At 41.2% G+C, this 22045-nt stretch overlaps 1 protein-coding gene and 1 long non-coding RNA gene across 2 annotated transcripts in view; both read right to left on the bottom strand.

Moving 5' to 3' along the window:
* The window catches only part of ADAMTS5 (ADAM metallopeptidase with thrombospondin type 1 motif 5), a 100345-nt gene that overhangs the window by 59992 nt on the left and 18308 nt on the right, over positions 1-22045 (bottom strand). The window contains exon 2 of the mRNA XM_085623082.1: positions 11573-11705. Coding sequence (XP_085479208.1) covers positions 11573-11705 — 133 coding nt within the window. The remainder of the gene's footprint in view (positions 1-11572; positions 11706-22045) is intronic.
* On the bottom strand, positions 387-4022 carry LOC146805780 (uncharacterized). The gene is made up of 3 exons (XR_014967507.1): positions 3019-4022; positions 890-1494; positions 387-736 (listed from the first exon to the last, which is right to left on the bottom strand). It is a non-coding gene; the product is annotated as an uncharacterized LOC146805780 (long non-coding RNA).

Here is a 22045-nt window from a genome sequence, read left to right on the forward strand (position 1 = left end):
CACACACGTGTGGCCCTTTACTCGCTGCTGGACCATCCTTCTAACCCGTCCCCCTGATCATCTCTACATTTTCTAGCCCTCCAAAGACTGTATCATGCAATTTCCTACACGTCAACAGCATATCTTAAACGTGGCCTGGTCAGGAACATGTAGGTTGATTGAACCCTACTTTTCAAGCATCTACTAGCTAGAGCAAGCACGTTTGCCTGTCTAGGTAAAGAGACAGTTTGCCCCTAATGGAAATTAGGAGGCCATTTACTTTCACCTTTCTGTAGACAGACCCGGCATCACTATATACAGATGCACCAGAGCACCCTTTCCATCAATTTGTAGATGGTCAGGAGATATTTGAAACTTGGTGTACTTTGTTGTATATTGTTTTGTTAATAATTTCTATGTAATATATAAATTAATGTTCTCTGCTTTCCACTTCTAAAGACCTGGGAAATTAATTTTAAAGTGTCTACACATTTTGTGAACAGGATTTTGAGATTTCTGATTTGTTCATTTATTGAAGTTTCTGACGTTATGCCATGGGCAGTATATTATTCCATTCATCATAGAAATTAATAAAAGATGGAATCATTTTCAACAGACAAAACATGATCAGTATTAACACAATTGTATTAGAGACAAAACACTAGCAGAAAACAAACAGAGCAGTAGTTGCAAGAAATATGTTGTTGCTGCTTTGTTGGTCTCATTTGTGTTGCAATGGTTAATTTTATAATTAGAACTTATAAAATAATTATTGTAATCTTCAACAAGTTCCTTAATGATGAGACACTGAATTAACGCAAGTTTAATTAAATGCAACATTAAATAAATGAATGGACAGAGAAAACACCTCCATAAATATGAGACACATTTGCCTCAAAGTAATTTGTACTTTAAAGGATGGACATAGGATTCTTGAATGATGGGTTCTTTACAAGGATTAGGTGTTTATTCTTGATGCAAATATTAACTGTGAGAATGTTCAAAATGTATTCATTTTTAATTGAGAAAAATATGTCTCTTCTTATGTGTCAACTCAGACAGCTTACAATGATCTATTGTTTCCGATCCATAGCATACTTATATTGGGCTTTGGGTCAGCCCCTTGCTCATGGCTGGTTTGTTTTGTTTTCTGTCTCAGGGCCTGCCCTTGATTCCCTGGCTGAGCTCCCTATCTTTGAGACTGTCCCGCCAAGGTGAATTTGGTCTCAAAATGTTCTGATTGGATGAGTTGTATCCTTCCACTGCATAGTTGAGGGGGACTCTTTTTTGGGGAAATGCAGCTGTTTCTTTGCTTCATTCCCCTATTTCCTTCTTTCTCTTATGTGCCCACACATCCCAGATGCTCTATGCCACACTCTCCACCATGCCCCCCTTGTCAATGTTTAAAAAAAAACATTTTTATTTAGTTTTTTATATGGGTCTGAAAGCAGAAAACTGCTGTTGGGTTACTCAATTCCCTCATCGTGTGTTACACACACTTCTTCCTAATGCTCCCTATACTTCTTATAATTAAATAAATAATCTGAGTCGTCAGATTATGAGAACCTAACCAAAGGGTGTGAGGAAAGCACTTGTTTCCTGAAAAACCCAGGCAAAAGAAAGAAAGGGCAATTCCTTTCTTTAGTCCCCTCACTCACCAGGGTTTCCCCACGGTGACATGCTTCATCATTGGGGTCCTCTCAGTCCTCTACGGGCTGAGGCGTGCTGCGACTTGCGGATTTACGTAGGAGCACTGAACAAGACTATGTGTGGTGCAAGTGTTGTGGTGTGGAGTGGTTTAAAGTGAGTTAAAATAATTAACTAGTGGGCCAATCTAATTTTATTGTTGCTCCTAGCTAATTAATTAAAAAAGTGGGTAATGTGCTAGAGATAACTACTATAATGGGTAAGTGTACCTAGCATCCGTTGTCGACTAGTTTCAAGCTTCCCAAGCTCTTCATCAGGACTACACTGGGACCAGCCCAGTGTGAATACCACTCCTAGAAGACCTAAATTGGTGCATGAAATAAGTGAAAAAAACGAAAAACGCTGTGCAAATTTAGCATGCGTTACTCAAAATACATACGTAATGTACGTCTCATGGAATTATTTTAAAAGGCAAAACTGTGCCTCATGGTCGACTGAGGGGGGGTTGGACACTCGTACACTTGTACTCGTCAGGCCACCCGCCGGAAACACCTACTAGTGCACTGCCTCGCCGACCGCATACTGACTGGATGCGAGCCGGGTGCCCCGGCTCGCATCCAGTCAGTATGCGGTCGGCGAGGCAGTGCACTAGTAGGTGTTTCCGGCAGGTGGCCTGACGAGTACAAGTGTACGAGTGTCCAACCCCCCCTCAGTCGACCATGAGGCACAGTTTTGCCTTTTAAAATAATTCCATGAGACGTACATTACGTATGTATTTTGAGTAACGCATGCTAAATTTGCACAGCGTTTTTCGTTTTTTTCACTTATTTCATGCACCAATTTAGGTCTTCTAGGAGTGGTATTCACACTGGGCTGGTCCCAGTGTAGTCCTGATGAAGAGCTTGGGAAGCTTGAAACTAGTCGACAACGGATGCTAGGTACACTTACCCATTATAGTAGTTATCTCTAGCACATTACCCACTTTTTTAATTAATTAGCTAGGAGCAACAATAAAATTAGATTGGCCCACTAGTTAATTATTTTAACTCACTTTAAACCACTCCACACCACAACACTTGCACCACACATAGTCTTGTTCAGTGCTCCTACGTAAATCCGCAAGTCGCAGCACGCCTCAGCCCGTAGAGGACTGAGAGGACCCCAATGATGAAGCATGTCACCGTGGGGAAACCCTGGTGAGTGAGGGGACTAAAGAAAGGAATTGCCCTTTCTTTCTTTTGCCTGGGTTTTTCAGGAAACAAGTGCTTTCCTCACACCCTTTGGTTAGGTTCTCATAATCTGACGACTCAGATTATTTATTTAATTATACATACAATGGGAGGGTGAACCTAACCGTTAAAAACCTCTCTTTCCCCCTTCTTTTTGATATACCCCTATACTTCTTCCCGCGAGTTCCAGTGTTAATTAATAATTTTAAATGTATTCACTTATTTATTTTACTATAGCCCAGCAGCTGCAAAGTGTTGCAAGCTGCTTAGAATATACATATTTTTGTATGTTACGAAACATTTTAATTTTATATTCTAACATGACCATTTGCTATGTTAGAATGGTAAATTAAAAATAACTGACTGGGGTATGACACATTCACACAAACATATAACAATGCATATACAATGGCACGAGTATGCGCATGCATCATAATGCATGACTGTAAATCAGTGGCCATCTTGGAATAGGTTTTCTTTAATTAAAAAAAAGTACATGATTGCCATCCGTTCATGAATGATGAATGTGCGAGAAATTGAAGAAAGAAAACATTGAGAACGGGAATAGCGCAATCTGTTATAGGTGAGACCTGTTGGCTTTGTCAAAGCTTCTTTATCTCAAGCATGCTCAAGGAATATGGAACAGGAATAGAATGGATGTGCTGAGAGAGTGCTAGAATGTAATAATTTGTTTTCATGCTAAGCAATATGATGCATTTGTTGGAATGTGTTTGAGGATGAGGCAGAGAGTTGTGAAAGGAGCCCAAGAGTTGAGTAGCAACCAAAGAAAATACTTCCGGGTTGCACAGACAGAGTTCAAGGTTATATTTGTTTTGGTCAGTGATCTTGACAGTTTGGAAAGAGAACATCTGATGATTTGGCAGGGTGAGGTAGAAGAAATTTAAGTGTGACTTAATGTTAAATCGCAACACTTACATTTGATGGAGCTAATATTTGTAGGAGGTGATCACTGATACTATGTGGCCATCATGGTGATCATATACCCATTGAAAACAATAATTCTGCTGAATAAGCTTGTGGTAGATGTGTGTCAATAACAATGGCTTTTCAGTGATCCGCACAGTATAATAGAAGTAACGTTCTTCAAACAGCAACATTTAACAATAATGATGTTTTTTCTTATTTCATTTCTTGAGACCTAGTCACAAAGGTATTTTGGCTATGTAAAGTAATACTCCTGTAGTTCTCTTTTACATGCTCCTATCTATCTTAGTGAATTGGCCCCAAAACATCTAAAATTGAAATACAATTGATATAGCTTGGGGATTATTCATATACACTTAACAATAATAGAAATTTCCTCTTTGCACTAATAGGGAGTTGGTTGTTTCAGGGGTAATTCACCATGGTATGTAAAAGCAGTGCTTAACTTGAGAAGGTGTTCACCAGTGCGGCCCACCAGCACTTATTTATTCTTATCAAACATTCCTCGGGAGCAACAGAGAGGTAACACACACAAACAGGAAAGAAGAGGGAAGAGAAGATGGGAAAAAGTCAACAATATAGAAAGCAAGAGCTTGCAAGAGTGAGATACAGGGGCAGTGAGTGTCTGGCAGTGGATTAAAGAGGACTGAGGAGGATAATAGCACAGACCACTGTCTTTTAAGCAGTGCTCTGGGCACCAGCACTAATTGTGTTACAAATTAAGCACAGTGTAAAAGTACAGAAAAGAGTACTCCTTAAGTGCTGATTCCCTTAATCATAAATGCTTTTGTGAATCTCCCCCACTATTCCTAACTCCATATCTACGTACCTTGATCTGCCTATGGGAAAAGAAGAGCTATTTACAATGACTTGCATATGAGGTGTACCTAGGAACACGAGATTTACTGCTATCTAATAGATCTTGTCTAGCTAGGCCCATTATGGAATTGAGTGGCATATGTGGGATACCTGGGAACAAGCTGACATTGGCTAACCAAAGTTCAGGATACCTGGGAACATGACGGTAACAACTGGCCTTTAAGTATTTCCTAAAAATGGAAGAACATAATTAGGGGGCCAAATTAGCATTTCTGTGACAAGCTGAATGCAATTACAATACAATATAATATTTGGGGACAAAACTAATGTATGAAAATAGCAAGCTGATATATTAGGGATGATGTGTTCTGATTGGAGAACTGATACTGCTCATAGAGCAAGGAAAAAATTAGGTATTTAGTAAAAACGGTATTTGGGCATTTTCAGGAAGTGGAAAAATAGCACGCTGATACTACCATTAGAGAGTGATTCGGTGCACTGAAAATGGCATGCTAAGTGTAAGAACAGGAACTACTGGTTGAGGGGGGTGAAACACATCTCAAGCAGCAACCACAATTCTTCTCAGGATGAAGTCAAAAGCGGGCCCTAAATTAACCTGTGCACAACCCTCGGGTAGCTTGGCAAAGAGAAGTCAGTCTTAAGTTAGAGGCAATGTTTAAAGTATTTGTGCAATACTGCAAACAGTAAAACAGTGAAACCACACCACAAAAAGAGCCCACAACAGGATAAAAAAATGACTTGATTTTGAATAAATAAAAAAGATTGAAACAATGCACATCCAATTAGTAGAACCGGAGATATTGAACTCCAAAAGGCGTAAAGCGCCTACTGTGGACATTTGGTCAGACTGTTCAAGTTCAGGCTGACCGCAATGGAGTGCAGATGGCTGCAGGGACCCAGTTAGGCCTGCTGAACAGAGTGCCTTAAATCCTGGTTTGCGTAGCATTGCATGGATATAAGTCAAAGATGCATCGCGCAGCTGAAGCAATGCTTTGGTTCTGAGATGTAGCGAGGCTACGGTGTGGGGTCCTGTTCTGTCTGCATTGAGAATCCCAGCAACAAGTGCTTGCGATGCTCAGTCCAAAGTCAGGGATGCGTCACTCTGTCAGGGGTGATGCGTCAGGTATGAGGAGCTGCGAGGCTGCGATGCGGAGTCCAGCGTCATCCAGCCAGTCAGTCCAGGGTCTGTACCCTGAGGCTGAACAGGGGACAGGGGTGAGTCCTCCCTCACCCTGGCCCTACATCTGGACTCCAGTGCCCTCCGCTTGGGCGTGGTATCCCCAGATAACTGGGCTGTCAGCGTACCATGGGCGGATGCCCCTCTCAGTTCTCCTGACACTGGGGCTAGTTCAATCTGGGTCACCTCGCCACCCCACTCCAGGGATGCCATAGGGTGGACAAAGTCCTGCCCATGAGCCTAGTGACCCTACAAACCTGGCTGGTGTACTGATCTGGGAAACTAGCCTTTCCACTATCTTGGTCTGGCTAGCCCCTGTGTCCATCAGATCAGTGTGAGGGATCCCATTCACTTACAGCTGGTGGAAGCGACTACTTCCACCCTCTGGGATCACAAACCGACCACCTGAGTCTATCTCCCAACTAAGAGAGATCATGGCATGGTTGATGACCTGCTCTTGGGGACTACTTACCCCTAAGACCATATTGGCCACCCTGGTAGGGTTCCCACCAGTGGGTAGTTTGTTTGAACAGACAGAGACTCCCTGCTTGTGCCCCTTCTTGGATCACTCAAAGCAATGTGGTTGGAAATGAGGGTCCCTGGTCCAAAACTCACCCGAACCATCTCCCTGTTTATCATATGGGGCATGGGAACCATTTCCTTCCCTCTTTACTCTGGGGATTGTCTGGGTCATCATTAACGCCCCCCCCCCCACCCCCCATTCTGCTGCAGGAACCTGAACCACCCTTCTTGGGGTACTTCCAGGTACCTTCTTGGACACTCTGGTACTGACCCAGAAGTCCGCCTCTTCAGCAAGCTTCCTGGGGTCAGTCAGTTTGCTGTCAACTGTTAACTACCCAGCTACAGTGGCTCGTGGAATTTAATTGGGAAAAACACACAGACTGACACTTCACATGAATAAAACAATTGGATTTAGACACAGGGCGAAAAAGGAGGAAATTAAACATGAAAAGGTATCCATAACAATTGTTAGAAAAATAGTTTTTTATTACAAAATATTAATAAGAAAGAATTTGATTCAAAACTCCAACATATAATGCAGAAATGGTGCTCACAGGTTTACACAAAAACAATGATTACAAAATACACTTTACAGTGTAAACAAAAGAACAATGGCAGAGGGAAAAATGCACAAAGCAAGTCCATCAAATAGAAGGAACATAAATGCAATATATGCTTCCTCTTTAATTTTTGCCAAAGGATGGTGTCAACTACATTTTGTCCTTAATAATTCATTAGGTCATCATCAAGACAGAGGACAATTTGCTGAGAGCAACCAGCATGATAAATTTGTGCAATCTTAGATGACACAATGTCAGGTGGAAATTGCACAGAGCCAAAAATACTTGGCAGCTGTTCCAAAAGAAATTAAATTGTGGCTGAGTTCATCGGAGAGTCATGCGAGCAACTTCCAGATTTATTCTTCAGCTTTGATAATTGAAGCATCTGGGGTTGGAGGAGTTCCTATAAGTCGTGAATAGGACTCTTTGATGCCACAGTGGATCCTTACGTGGCCACAATTTAATTAGCATACCCTTAGTCCTTTGTGTTACTATGTTCGCACTAAGTGGCTAGGGTATGCGCAGATGTGGGTCCCTTGCTCACTTTGCCACTGGAATCAAGCTAACCTGGTTATTTTATTTATTTAGTTATTTATTTATATAGCGCAGCTAATACCCTGGGACGTCTAGGTGCTTAGTCACCCAACATCAGGCCATCACTGAGGTTAAATTAAAGGCTAGAGCTTGAAATTTCAGAACTTAAGCGGTAAAAAAAACAAATCTTCAGGCCCTTCCTAAAAGACATCAAGTCCGACGAGTTTTTAAGTTTGTAAGGCAGACCATTCCAAAGTCTGGTTGTGATGTTTAAGAAGCTTTTACCACCCCAGCTTGATAGACGAGGTTTGGGAACCTCCACTAACATATGTGAGGAGGATCTCAAATTTCTGTTTGGGGTGAACCAGCAGAAATGGTCAATCAGATAAGCAGGTCCCTGATTATGCATTGCCTTAAAGACAATGCAGAGGGCCTTAAAATTAGTCCCCTTTTTCACTGGAAGCCAATGTAGAGCTTTGAGGTCCAGCTTGGCCGAGGAATATTTTGGGATACCAAAGAGGAAACGGGCAGCAGAATTCTGTAAAACCTGTAATTTCACAAGAAGTGCTTAATTTATACCTATCAGAAGGCCGTTGCAGTAGTCAAGCCTTGACAAGACTAATGCATAAACCACCGTTTTCTGAAGGTCTGGCTGTATGTATCTATGTGATACCTCAAAGCAGGTCCCAGGATGCTTGTTTCAAGACTGATTTGCATATGGCTGGGTCCATACTGAGGTGGCTTAGCGAGCAGAAGAACCATGATGGATTCAACCCAGATCTGTGTATGGGGGTGAGTGTCTGAAAGGTTTCACCACTACGTCCATCATCTTATTGTGTTTGCTAGGACTCCTTGATTGCCAGCTCAAATTCCATGCTTGAAGAGGTAATTTCAAGCACAAAAGACAGAGAGTTTTTTTCAAACAATCAAAAAGGCCAATTTTGGAGAATTTACTCAAATTGCTCTTAGATTATTTGTGTGGGGGTGGCAGTGTACACAAATTACTGAACGGCACTACACAAACACAAGTTCAGTCCTCACCAGTATAAGAAATGCAGCTACTGTTTGATGTGGGTGAAACGTTTCTATAGCAACAACCACAATTCTTCTCAGGGTTAGGTCACAAGCAGACCCTAAATTTACCTGTGCTCAACCCTCTGGTAGCTTGGCACAAAGCACTCAGGCTTAACTCAGAGGTAATGTGAAAAGTATTTGGTCAAAAATTCAAACTGTAAAACAGAAAAAACACCCTAAAAAAGCAGCCAACAACAGGATTAGAAAAATAGTGATTTTTAATAAATAAAACAAGACCAAATCAACAAAAATTAATTAGTAGAACCAAAGATATTGAGTTTTAAAGTTTTAGAGAAAATAGCGCCACGAAGGCAGAGAGCGTCATCTGTGGTTATCTAATCACACTGGACCAGGACACAGTAACAAGCTCAGGCCAACCACCATGAACCACGGACTAGCTACAGGGATCCAGTTAGGCCCACTAAACAGAGTACCTTAAATATTGGTTTCTGGGGAATTGCATGGATCTGAGTCAAATATGTGTCATGCAGCCCAAGAGATGCATCGGTTCCAAGATGCAGCAAGGTTACGGTGCAAGATACTGTTGCATTGGCATTGAAAATTTTGGGGACTTTATTAAAATAGCCTATGATAGATACTTTCAGTATTTTTGTCACCTTTTTGCTAGGTATCTCTAAAAACAATCTTGAACAAGTATAATGAGGGCAATGGCTTGAATCCATGACTTATCTTCCAAAATGAAGAACATCCAAACAGGACTGTTGATGTTTTCAATGGACTACAATACACCACCTCCTAATTGTTGTTTCTCTTATGCTTCCATTGATTTTATTGTACCCGTTCATATTCAGTATTAGGCTACCTCTTTTTCCACTTATGTATACTGCTCTCATGCTGTCTCTTGGTGACTCTTTATGGATCAGAATTGCCATCACTTTTGATCAGCATTTATGTGGACATGGGTTTTCATTTTCCAGTCCTTTAGATTCCATTTTTATAGGTATGCTGATGACGGTTTAAGGTGAACATATGCCCTTGTGTAGCAGTTTGAACGGATTAGGATGGAAGTCTGGGATAGATAAACAAGCTAAAGTGACCACTTTATCCTACAAATACTTTTCTGTGTTGGTTGCCTGATAGACTTCAGAGCCTCTGCAAGGTGTTATAAGGGTTCTTTCATGCTATTCACAACCACAAAAGAGCCTGTCCTTAGTATCATTCCTCTCCACGATGACATGATATCCGTAATCACAGCAGCGGGTCCTCCACAAGAGAGAAGTAGCATCGCCCCGCTTGCTGCGAGTGCAGCAGGCAAACACACATTAATAAAATGGCATAATAATTTCATTTTATTATGCCACCAGCTTGTGCTGTGTACAGCGTGAGCATGAGGCAGGGGTGGACTGAATCCTTCCATTGCAGGATTACTGCTACACCGCTCAGTGCCTGTGTCAGGTTGGCCGACTGGCTTCCTACAGTCAGCCCAACATGCGCACTGTAGGCCCAGAGTGCTGGCACAGGCCCCCTGCCTCAAAATGAACGTTGGGTTAGCCTGCTCTCACCAATCCTGAAGCTGCTCTCACGCTACATGGTGAGTTTGGCGTTATCGCGCCCCACCCTATTTTTCAAACAGTAGCTGCCACTGCTTAAGCCAGCTTCGGAATCTCCTTGACATGTACTTTAGTTGTAATTTAATAACTAGCCTGAATGACACACTGAATGGGAATTTCACATGAACAGGTCTTGTATACTTTTTTCAAATGTGGAAAAATGTATCCTGTAAAGCTCCACTGAAAATATAATCAATAAGTACTAGGCTGAAACTCTATGTAACTCTCACAACTGCCAAAGCAGGACTAATCAGCGCTGCCTGAGGAAGAGTTTATCAGGAATCCCAGATATGTTGCCAAGAACAGGAGTTGAGGTGTTACTGAAGTTGCTTTGGATGGGATGCGCCCGCTCTATTAGGCTCTCCTACTGCTCCCAGATGAAGTTAGTATGTACTGAGTGGTTTACATAGTGGGGCCAACAATGGGGATTAGTTTCAACTACAGATAGAATTACTGGACAAATAATTTGGACCTATTAAGTTTTGCTTGTTTTGTTTCAAGATGTCGATGTTTAATTAAAACCAAATAAATTAGGTATCCTTAATAGGTTTAGTGTTCTATTAATCTTGCTTACTTTTACTTCTGAAATTAGATGTACACAGTTGAGGAGTGAGTATTTTGAGGTAAATGACACTAAACAAACATAAATTGAGATATTTGTCAATAATATTGAATAGATTCAGGATTCTGCTAATTACACATGCACTACTCATGTGTAATTTAGTCCACTTTTGAACATGCACCATGCAAGTAGCTATCAAGAACTAAAATATCAAAGAGATTCATGATAACCTTTCACCACTCTTATTTTGTAGTGTACATTCCAGGGAACAAGCGTAAATACTCCACAAGAACTTCACTACAGGTTTTCTGCATTGTCATTATTTAGACGGAAGCAGTCACTCTCATATCAGATGGAGTTAAAGGAGCGCTTCCCCACCTCACTAATATCATTATTGGCCATGATTAGGAAACCCGTAGTCATGGAATTCGTCAGCCGTGACGTTTTCTGCATGGGTATAGATCTGCCGCATTTGCCGCATAATTCACCATCTTCTGCATAGTCTGCAGATTTTAATAAAGACAAAAAATGTGCTTCTAGCTCAAATGGATCAAAAGTTACTAAAATAACCGTGATACGTGTTACCACGCAATGGAAGGCCCTTTGCAAAGGTTGGCTGGTCACCTCTGAATTGTTTATTGCTGTGTATGGTGTTGATCGAGTACTAATTGGGTGAAACCTTTGCTCAGACAGTGTGAACCTCTGTCAAATTGACAAAATAATGAAATAATACTATCTCAAAATGTGCTGCATTATGCCACATAATTTTGTCCTACCTTGCCGCATACATCCTGTGGCCATCTAGGAGTTAGTAATCTCTGAGCGTTTATCTGCAGCTAGCAAACCTGGCTTTAATTGAGCAGTATTTCTGTTACAAGTGCAGCTGTTACAAGTGTTTGATTTGGCAAAGGAACAGAAAAGATGGAGCATACCGATTTCATGAGCGACTGTGAAAGCAGCATGGAGGCCGTCGTCTTCAATCACTGCGCAGCTGCGTTCCGGTGAGCATATGGTTCCAATGTCTGCCATTCCCAGGGTATCACATGAATTATGCCCACATAAGTCCTGTGAAAGTAGGAGGCCAAAAAGAAATGATTAAAATCAAATCCTACACCACTAGGGAGTAACAAGATTATGTCGCCTGCAGTCAGTAGGGAACGGTCTTCGACACGCTTAGCCTGAGAGTGCGCATGTGGGATAAGACCCGAGTAGGCCCTCATTTAGAGTAGGACCAGGTGGTGTACTGTGTCCATGCTTTTCGCATGCCACATATTGAGAGTGAAGTGGTATTTTCACATCAAAAACGTGGCAGTACCATTCTCTGTGTAGGGTGCCATTAGCATCGGGACAAACATTGGCACTATGTTTGCAGCATCAAGGTGCAATTACCATAGTGCAACAAGCATACAGCAGAGATCTAATGAATAGTATGTCTAGTTAGTTGAGTTTTTTATGTGACAACCCATTCAGGATGCGTGTCCTCACCCTATGGGACAGGGCACTGAGGATGTGATTAACCCCTTCAGTGCCACGCGCTTTCCCCGCCCTGTGCCACTCGTTGCATTAGCGGGTGGGGTTCATGACGAGCTGGACTCGTCATGGGCACAGCGCAACCGCGGCCCATGATGAGTCCAGCTCGTCATGGGCACAGAAGGGGTTAATAACCCCCATTAACAGATGTGTTGCACCTGCAATGCTGTCTGCATGTTAGTTTGTGCAGAAATGGGCATATTTAGAAAGAAGTGGTACATTGGAGTGCAGCAAGCAAAGCTGTTGTGCTGTGTTGCGTCACCTGAAGAGCTCAGAACTGCCCTCTATCTTCAGAGAAATCATGCAGTTCTGCTCTCTCCAAGCACTCACTGAGGCACTTTGGGCTGCCTAGCGCCAATGAAGACACCCATGCAATGTATTTTAAGGGTGTCTGCTTTACTGTCTGCATAGTTTTGTGCAGGAAGGTGTGCCTTTCTGCACAAAAACTTTTATCCTAGAATGTTTCCTCTTTGTAGCACACATACAAAGAGGAAATAACTAGAAGAAATAAAGATATTTCTCCTTGTTACGTCAGCCTCAGGCAGGTACACCATTTTGGTGCAAACCCATGTCTACAACTCTTTGTAAATATGAGTTAGCATCAAAATCCATGGGTGGATACATGGGAGCATCCATGCAACCCCAGAGAATACCTTCCTGACGTAAAGCAATGCAAGGCATCGCAATGCACTGTGTGGCGTTACTTTGTCCTACCAAGCTACGCAAATTGATATTTACGTGGTCTTGCAAATAAAAAAAGGATTTGGAATTAGGGCTGTGTCTGAAAGAGCAATGTCAAAAAAGTGACGCAGCCCTCACACAACATTTTTGTAAATCTGGCCTTAAATATATTTACATTTCTGATTCAAAAAATGAACAAGTTAAAACCTCTTAGTGTTATCAGGATGAAAAGAAAAACTGACACAGACATAACAAACCCAACTCAAGGTCTCAAGACCCAACTACCAAGTCAAGAATGCATTTATTTGGGGGGGTGTCACACCCCAAATATCCACCCTGAAGCTATGCCCCTTGTGGCACAGATGTAGTGCAGCTTTGGCACCAGCGCTCATTCTATGACACTTTTAGCAAGCAATGCTAAAACATTTTCCACAAATTATGGCATTAGAAATCAAACCTCAAAAATATAACAGTCAATTTTATTAAGTTTTTTCAGCATTGCATGGTGATGAGAGCAGTAAAAGGAGTTTGTCTCATTTGAAAGTTGGCAGAGTAGAAAGACAAGCATTGGCAATGCCAACAGGTCTGACTGTAAAAGAATGTTGTATGGTAATGTGAAGCTTTACAACAGGTACATAGCATGGGAATGGATATTTGTGTGGAACCAAAGAACTGTAGAATAATATTGGTGTAGGCTAAAAGGTCAGGTGGCAGTTACACTGTCAAATCAGACCTAAAAATCCATTTAGGTTAATCACTGCCCCCTTCCATCTGTTCTGCGGCCAGTGAAAAGCACCATAAAGTATCTAGTCATCTAAAACACTTTAACAGCATTACAATGTCATATGTGTGCCCCCGAAAGTTCAAATTCAGGCAGCTGGATAAATAAACGGAAGGATCACAGCTGTGTGAAGAGCAAGCACGTTTTTCTGTGGACGCACACAACTTCTGCCCAATCAAAACATGTACTCCTGGCTCCTAACATGTAGGTGGAGACAAAGCCCCACTCCTGGTGATTATAACATAGTTGTCTGGTGACAGTTGCTCTGTCAAATCAGACCATAAAAAGGTGCTTCTTCAATTCATAGAACTTCTTTTATCAGTGATATGAACAAATATATTTGTCAAATCTTCAAATTCAGAGCTTTTCACACAGAATGTTTTTTCTATCTCTTAAAGCACATTATCCCTTTTTTAGGTGGATCATTATTAATATATATTGATCTACACATGTTTCAGGAAACTTAGCATGACGATTTGGGACAAATGTGCAAAGCTAGAAACCAGGTCTTGCAAAACAGAAAGAACTAGACGTTTTTGAAATGTAGAATAGGTAATACTTCTGTTTTTCCCAAACACCCTTAACTATAAAATCATCATAGGGATAAAACCTTTTGTCAGCCTTGCAAGCAGGCCAGGCTCGAATTGTAGCATGCATTTTATATTGAATATATAGAAGTGACACATTTGTGGATTCTTGCTTGGGAAACTCATAGGGAAGAAAACCACACCATGTGATTCAAGTACACAGGCCTTTGGTAGAGAGCAGAAAGGCATTGCTTTCATTGGATGACTAACCATGTTAAACACATAGGGACCTAATTGCATATATATATATATATATATATATATACATACATTACATACATATATATGTATATATGAATATCTCTCTAAATATATATTACATATATATAATATATATATAAGTCATGTGTGTATTTACTGTTACACCTAGGTGTCAAAACGTCCAAGTTTAGATTTACATCCCGGTGTAAACATACACGTTTTAACTCCTCAAATCAGGTAAACAAGCGTCCTAGAACAGGATTTACAAGAGTAAAGTTACTCCTAGTAACTTTACAAATGTAGGTGGAGGCCTCTAACAAGATGGTGGTGAGCTCTCTACTGGAAAGTATAGGTAACATGATTAAAATGTACTAATCTTTGAAAAACGGTATTAAAACTATTTTAATGGGAAATATAAATGTAAATCAATTTTACAAAGTCATTTTAAAATAGAACTTTTAAAATAAAACTTAAGAGCACATTAACTCATCAAATGTCATGTCTATTAAAAGATTAGTTAATTTGAACATATTAGTTTAAATTATAAAGTACAATTTTAAATTATAATTTTAAAAAATCAGAGACTTCCACCTGGACGGCAATTCAGCATAATGGTAGGGTAGTGGAAGTGGCATCATTTGTGCATCACAAGTCTGGAAGTGGCATCACATGACCTTTGATCCCGATGACCTCATGTTAAAAATGTGTCATAGTAAGTGTCATTATTGAAGTAAAAATAACAAGTGCAAGATTAATAAAATCAAAAATGCACCACTAAAGCAGAATACTGTCTAGTGTTGTTACAAACTACATATTAACTAGTGTACTGTCATGAGTGCAGCTGTCATTTACATAGGTACAAACATCATAGGCTAACAAAAGTGTAGGCAATTAGAGACTCAAATGCACAAGCATGCCCAAATGTCCATATTACCCTTAAATAGCCAAGCATAACAATCATATGCCCACGCACACCCAACACACCCTGTGTATAGTCTCATAATGTCAGATTTTGATGCATATGCCACGTGAAGCCTGTAGTATGACCACCGTACTCCAGGTCATTATGAACACTGTCTCCAGTCCTGAACTTTTCACCTACATTCATTGCTTTCAAGTGTGCTAGTCGAATTAGTTAAATGTAAGCAAAGTAAAACTACAACAGACAGAATGCATTAGGTGATCACATGCAAGTCCAGGAAAGGAAACGCCCATAATGATCCAGAAGACAGAAGCCCCCCTAGCAGCTTCATAAACACATTAAGAGCTAAAATACAGGCACATAATCCCTTCCTTCACAGGCTCATTATGGTTAGGTACAGCCTCAAATGTCCTGTACATTCGTGCCATGAATAAGTGTGCACTTGACTGCTGAGTGCATCCTCTCCATGGGCAGATATTGCCTGAATCATAGAGTACAGCCTCCCGGGCTCGAATGCTCAGATCAGTCTCTCCAGGAGCAAAATCATCTGGGAAATGTAGTAGTAATTGACAGGACATCAGCAGTTTTCCAGACCTGGCTTTTCTTTTCCAAATCATTGGGTGTGCTGGTGCAATTGGCTCATTAAAGCATGCCAAGACTATAACTACCAGAATGCACAGAGTTATATGAAAGTCCAGGACTGAAAAAGAGGCGTCCTGTCATCATGAAATGACCTGGCAAGCCCTAGACATTTTTTCATGTAGAGGAATACCAGGTAATGAAGGCCAGAAAAAGTACACAAACCCAATTGTCAAATCTGATAAAAGGCAAATGAATTTAAACTACCAGATTATGGCCACAACAATGTAATGAGGGTCTATTTTCAAACCATTTTTGGGAAAAGGGGGCATACTAAGTAATTTGACACTAAAGCTTTCTATGTAGTACAGATGACAACATAATTGTGCTTTACCTGCTGCACCCCTTTTCCGCCCTAACCTTCATCACACTGTTGCTGAGGGAAACATGAATAGGTTCAGCATCATTACCACATATCCACATAGAAATCCACATTCCACTGGAGATGGATTTTCAAAAAGACATGGCTCTTTCTTTACAGTCACTCTCCACATCAGAGTTTCTGTGCAGCCCTTATTCTGAGATATGTGTACTGTTGCAATACCAGGCGTAATGCCATCTGTAGCCCAATACTGGGCTATGCAAAAAGATCTCTGGATTTGGCTGTGCAAAATGAGCAGACCCCATTCTTTTCTGTGCTTATCCTGCACAGAAAAGGCTTCAACCTATAAGCAGTCCTCTCAGGCAGCGCAAGATCTGCGACGCCAATACTGCTGCCCCAGGCCTAATTCAAACTTAGATTAACAGCTAAAGAAGTGGCAGCCACTATGACTCACCTCACCACTTTACCCATGGCTTCAGTGAGCTGCAGGTAGCTGCAGGTAGCTGCAGGTGGCAGCAGCAGCAGGTATTTCTCCATCCCCATACAATACCTCCTTGAAATTCTGATCTGAATTTCTGTTCACAAAATCTCAATTTAGTCCATCCCTTAGCCACGACATTGTACCTTTTGATAGAACCTCCCCCCCAGATGCTGTGCACTGGGATAGCTGCAACTTGGATGTGAAAACATGGGTAAAGTCAGTTTCACATAGGCTCGTAGTGGAAGTGGGAAGTGAAATACTGCAATGAATTATCATAATTCATGAAGTAAATTTGTAGAAGAAAGGGAAAGGCTGGCAAAGACTCAAGCACATTTTTACAGTGGCGGCTCCTCCCACTGCTTTTGAGCAGTGTAAAGAAAGGAAATATAAAATGATAATAACTTTCAGTTATTATCATTGTATGTTTCCTTTGTGAGCTGGCGGTGGGTTGGGCTGCTCTGCTCTTGAGCAGGTCAGGGGAGGAGGGGTTTGCCCACTCCTAAGTGTGCAATAACTGTTTGGTCGGCCCTCTCGGGCTGCCCAAATCAGTCATGCGCACATTCCTTGTTCCCCATGCAGCCTGCGTGGAGAACATGTCCAGGCCCCCATTCCTTAGTTGAGCGTCAAACCAGGATGCTCAAAACCAATCACAACGCTGCATTGCAGCTTAGTGATTGGTCAGGGGAGCCTGGCTGTTCTTCCTGGCTGCTGGCTTCTTGTCCCACTAGGAGAGCAGGAGCAGAGATGCGGGACCCGGCGGCGAGGTAAGAGTATATATTTTTTTATTTTTTTATTGTGCAACCCTGTGCACCCCCGCACCCGCCCCCACCACACACGAGTCATGCCGGCTGCGACTGCATTTTTATACAATGTTTTTCCAACATCTTTAAACATGACCACACCTACAGCGCTCTGAACTCAAGATATGACCCACTGTGTCAAATGTTGCACAAAATAACCACTCTAACAGCGCCATGAAAGTGTGATCATGCTTGGGGCCTGAGGAGGATATAGAGGTGGTCTGCTAGGTGAGCCTTAAAATTGTGGCAGGTTCCAACTGCATTTGTTTGAATAGTTTCCAGCCCAGCTGCAAGCTGCTTCCATTTAACCCCTTCACCGCGGCGCGGATTACCGCGCCGTGCTGAAGGTTCCGTGCGCGGGCGGGGCCGTGACGGAGCGGTTCCGTCATGCGCACAGCGCAACCGACGCACATGATGGAACCGCTCCGTCACTCGCAAGGAGCTAAATGGAAAACAACAACGGTATTCACTTTTTGTCACTGCCTTGACAGCCCCAGGGAGCAATGGGTCACCAGGACAGTGACAGAGGAAGCAAGGGACAAGCCAGACCCCTAAATGACATCCATTGACCTCAGCACAGAAACGATAGGAGAGGCGGAGGTCTCCAGCTGTAGGCTTGTGAACACTACTCTATAGTACGAGTAGTAGTGCTGTAGTACTAATTTACGTACTATAAAATGTTTATTTGTGAATAAACCCCGTGATGCTCAAGGAGCTCCTGAGCATTCTATTATGTTTCTGCTAGAAATTATAAGACAGGCTCAACAAAAAAGAATTTGTAAATTGGCACACATTCCCAGGCTTTTTCCATTTAAAATGGTACAACACATGGATTCACATGTCACACCATAGCAAAAAGACTGAATTGCATAGAAGCCAAGGGTTTTTTTTAAATGTATTGTACCAACTTTCACCAGTGCAATGCCTGCAGTTTCTCACCATGAATCTAATCCAAAGGAATGCCATGGCATGCTTTTTCTGAAAAGAAAAAAGAACCTGCATTATGTAGGAAGGGGTTCCCAATGTGGGACAAGTTAGTACTATAAAATAAAATTGGAGCTAAAACACGTTGGCTAAATTAACTTGCCATGACTAGTGCTACAACTACCTCTTTATTAGACTGATTTTCACTGTCTTTAAATACATGACATTCCTCTAGCATGCCTAAGCACAACAGCTCATATAGGCCCTTATCATGACTGAGCCAAATAATTCTGAGCCCTGCTGATTTTGGTGTGGTAACCATCAAACTTAGCACTATATCCTCTGTTATTGGGGGAAAATTCTGAAAAATGCTATTTATTACACCCAATAAATTCTGAACACGATAAATACTGAGTACCCTTCTGGGCACTCGTACTCAGGCCAATAGACATTTATGGACGCCCAACTTAAATCTTTCGAGCATTGGGTTTCTTCAACTAGTCTCTTTAAGGCATCCACTTGTGACTTGGTCAATCACGTCTTGGCACACCCACTGGTGCAACTCCTACCTCCATGCAAGTGCTTGCTTTGACTTACATGAGTGGCTGCTTTACCTCTTCTGTCCTCTCTGCCTGGCTCTCTCCCACCTATCTCGCTCAAAGGTGCTAATGCAGCATGTATTAGCATGTTAAACCCAGGCACACTGGGTGGGCCCGATTCACATAGGTAAACTTAGACGAAAGTCTAACTTAACGACTTTCGGTATTCACAAAGGGCATTTACAAGTTGAAAAGTTAGGCTTTTGTCTTAGTTTAGGTCTCAGTTAAAATTAAGATCAAAACTAAATTTTAACTGAGTCAAAAGTCTAACTTTACTACTCGTAAATGCCCTTTGTGAATACCGAAAGACGCAAAGTTAGACTTTTGTCTAAGTTTACTCACCTTTGTGAATCAGGCCCACTGTCTTTACCGATGCTTGTTCTTTCAGGCCTCTAAAATACTAAACATGAAGCATCACTCCTGTCCAGATACACTGCACAGAATGTGTGCTGCAGTAAAGTAAACATGCAATTTTAGAAAGGATGGAAGATTCTAGAGACCAGAATTTCCATATTCTTTTTATTAATGGAATGCATGCCTATCCATTTTTTTACAGATGATTGCTAGCATCTACTTTCATTTCAAGATGCACTTTTTAAATTAAAAAAATGGTAACACTGGAACATTTGCAGACCTATGATTTACTTTGTTGACATTGCTTACCTATTAATTTTGGCAGCTGTTCAAAAATCATTTGACATTTTCACACATCCCCAAATCAAATAGTTCTAACCATTAAAACAGTAAATGGCATTAGAAAATCTTAACGATGGTGATATGTGTGAAGAGATGCTTCAGAAATATGCAAAATGGACAGACGTTTACCTCCTTCTCGATGATACTATGAAAGTTTGGAAGAATAGTATATTGCGGTGCTATAGTCTAATTTAATTAGCAAACCACAGTAAGTAAACAAGTCTGAAACAACTAAATGTCTGCAGGAGATAAATGCAGTGTGATATACATCTGGTGGGTGGGTGCTGATGGGGAACAAACTAGTGTTTAATTTGTGGGTCCGTTGCAGGTGGTAGACACTGGCCCTCATTTTTGGTGGCAGTGACTTTTTTTCATTATCAGAGTTTGACCCAGAGTAAAAGAGAAAAGGCAGATAGCGGGGACTTGGGGGTAAGAGGCGAAAAACATGAAAAGAAGGATAAAGAGAGAAAGTGGGGATGAAGGAGAACCTGCAAGAATGAGGTAAAAAGACAGGAAGTGGATGGTGGAGGAAGAAATAATCAATAGGTGGAATCAAAACTAGGAAGTCTTGATATTCATCAACCCTGGTATTCGCCAGCATTGATGGCAGGTTTCTAAGAAATAATTTGGGCCTCTGCACATACATACACATATTAGTTACCCTTGTACAAATGGACACACAGATAAATGAGCCTCTGAAAGACCAACTGCAGCAAAAACTCTTTCTGGAATGTTATCTTTCAAAAAGACAGGGAAGGGAAATGGGGCAAACATGGAGAACATTCCATGGTGTGACTGCCAACTTTGAGCAGGTTGTTTTACAGCATGCTCTTATCGGCATTAACTGCAAAAGAGACAGACCTGAATTGACCATCAGCTATGTACAACATAGAAAACTAAACAAACTATAAAGGTCAATAAAGCATGGAGGATTGGGATTGAAATATTTCATTTTAAATTGACTAAGAACTCGATTGTGTGGTGTGATTTGAACCTAATGTGATTTTGTAACAAACTGAACAAGGAACATTGTGGACAGATGTTTCTACTGCAAAGAATTAACCATTATCAACTATGATAAACAACCTGGTTTGTAATCACTCAAATCCCTAGAAGACAAGTGCCAGAGAGTGTACTTTCAGAATCTGAAGCAAATCACATCAAAGATAGACAATCAGAGCCCTCTAAAAAATAAATAAAAATCTTTACATATTATTTGGTTACACTGTGAAAAGTGTCATCCATTTATCTGAGACACTGCAGTCTTTCTTTTGTATATCAACAACAAAGCTAACAGTTAAAGTAGATGGTTTGCTCCAATATGTTATTCAGAATTTCTCTCTACTGTCTGTCACCATCCACACTGCACTTCCAAAGAATGCGGCTCCCCCTGTATTGTGACATCAATAAGTGTATTGTATGTGTTGGGTTAGGTAGGTAGTAGCTCTGGTGTGTGTTTTGTGCAGCTGTCATAATGCTAGAAAGTGGCTTTAACGGTTTTCAAAACGCTGAACCTAATAGCTGTGTGCAGGAAATGTACTATCTTAATGAGGTTGAGGATTGAAGTGGTTCCTTCTAAGATAGTGTAATAGTAAATTCCACAGACTCAATGTGACTAGGCAAATTTATGCAACTCAGTCCACATATCTCAATTTAATGGGAAAGCACCTTAGAACTGAAAATCATTTTAAGTACTATACTAGACCGCAACAACAATGGTGGATAGAATTGCCATTTTGTGGATACATTGTGTATTGCCATGCACACAGGCACACACACAAAACATCTTATAACATGCCAATGAGGTAAAAGTGATGAACCACGCTTCATTAGGCACTTTCAGCATGTTATAAAAATGTTCTATGGCACACTATAACTACAACTTGCACCCTCATCATGCACTGTTCATGTCTACACATAATACATCACTCTTCCTGTGTCAAATGACATAATTGATGACATCTCTGATGGCCAAGTCCTCAAGTCCTGAAAAGAAGGCTCAACATGTTGTACCGTTACATTCAGCCAGTCAGAATGTTCTAGTACCATGGTTCCTTCCCGGAAACAGCTAACAGCTGAACGGATGTACACCAAACCGTAACACGCCTGCTTTCTCAGTATAGTTCACACTTTGTGGCACTTTTGGTGTCATTTTGTTCATCTTTTTATCTGTACTGGAGAACATACTTTCCTATAAGAATTAAAATGGAAATTGAACTCTTGGGACTTCTCCTTTTCTTGG

This window comes from Triturus cristatus, chromosome 8 (genome assembly GCF_964204655.1).
Source record: "Triturus cristatus chromosome 8, aTriCri1.1, whole genome shotgun sequence".
Classification (NCBI taxonomy): domain Eukaryota; kingdom Metazoa; phylum Chordata; class Amphibia; order Caudata; family Salamandridae; genus Triturus; species Triturus cristatus.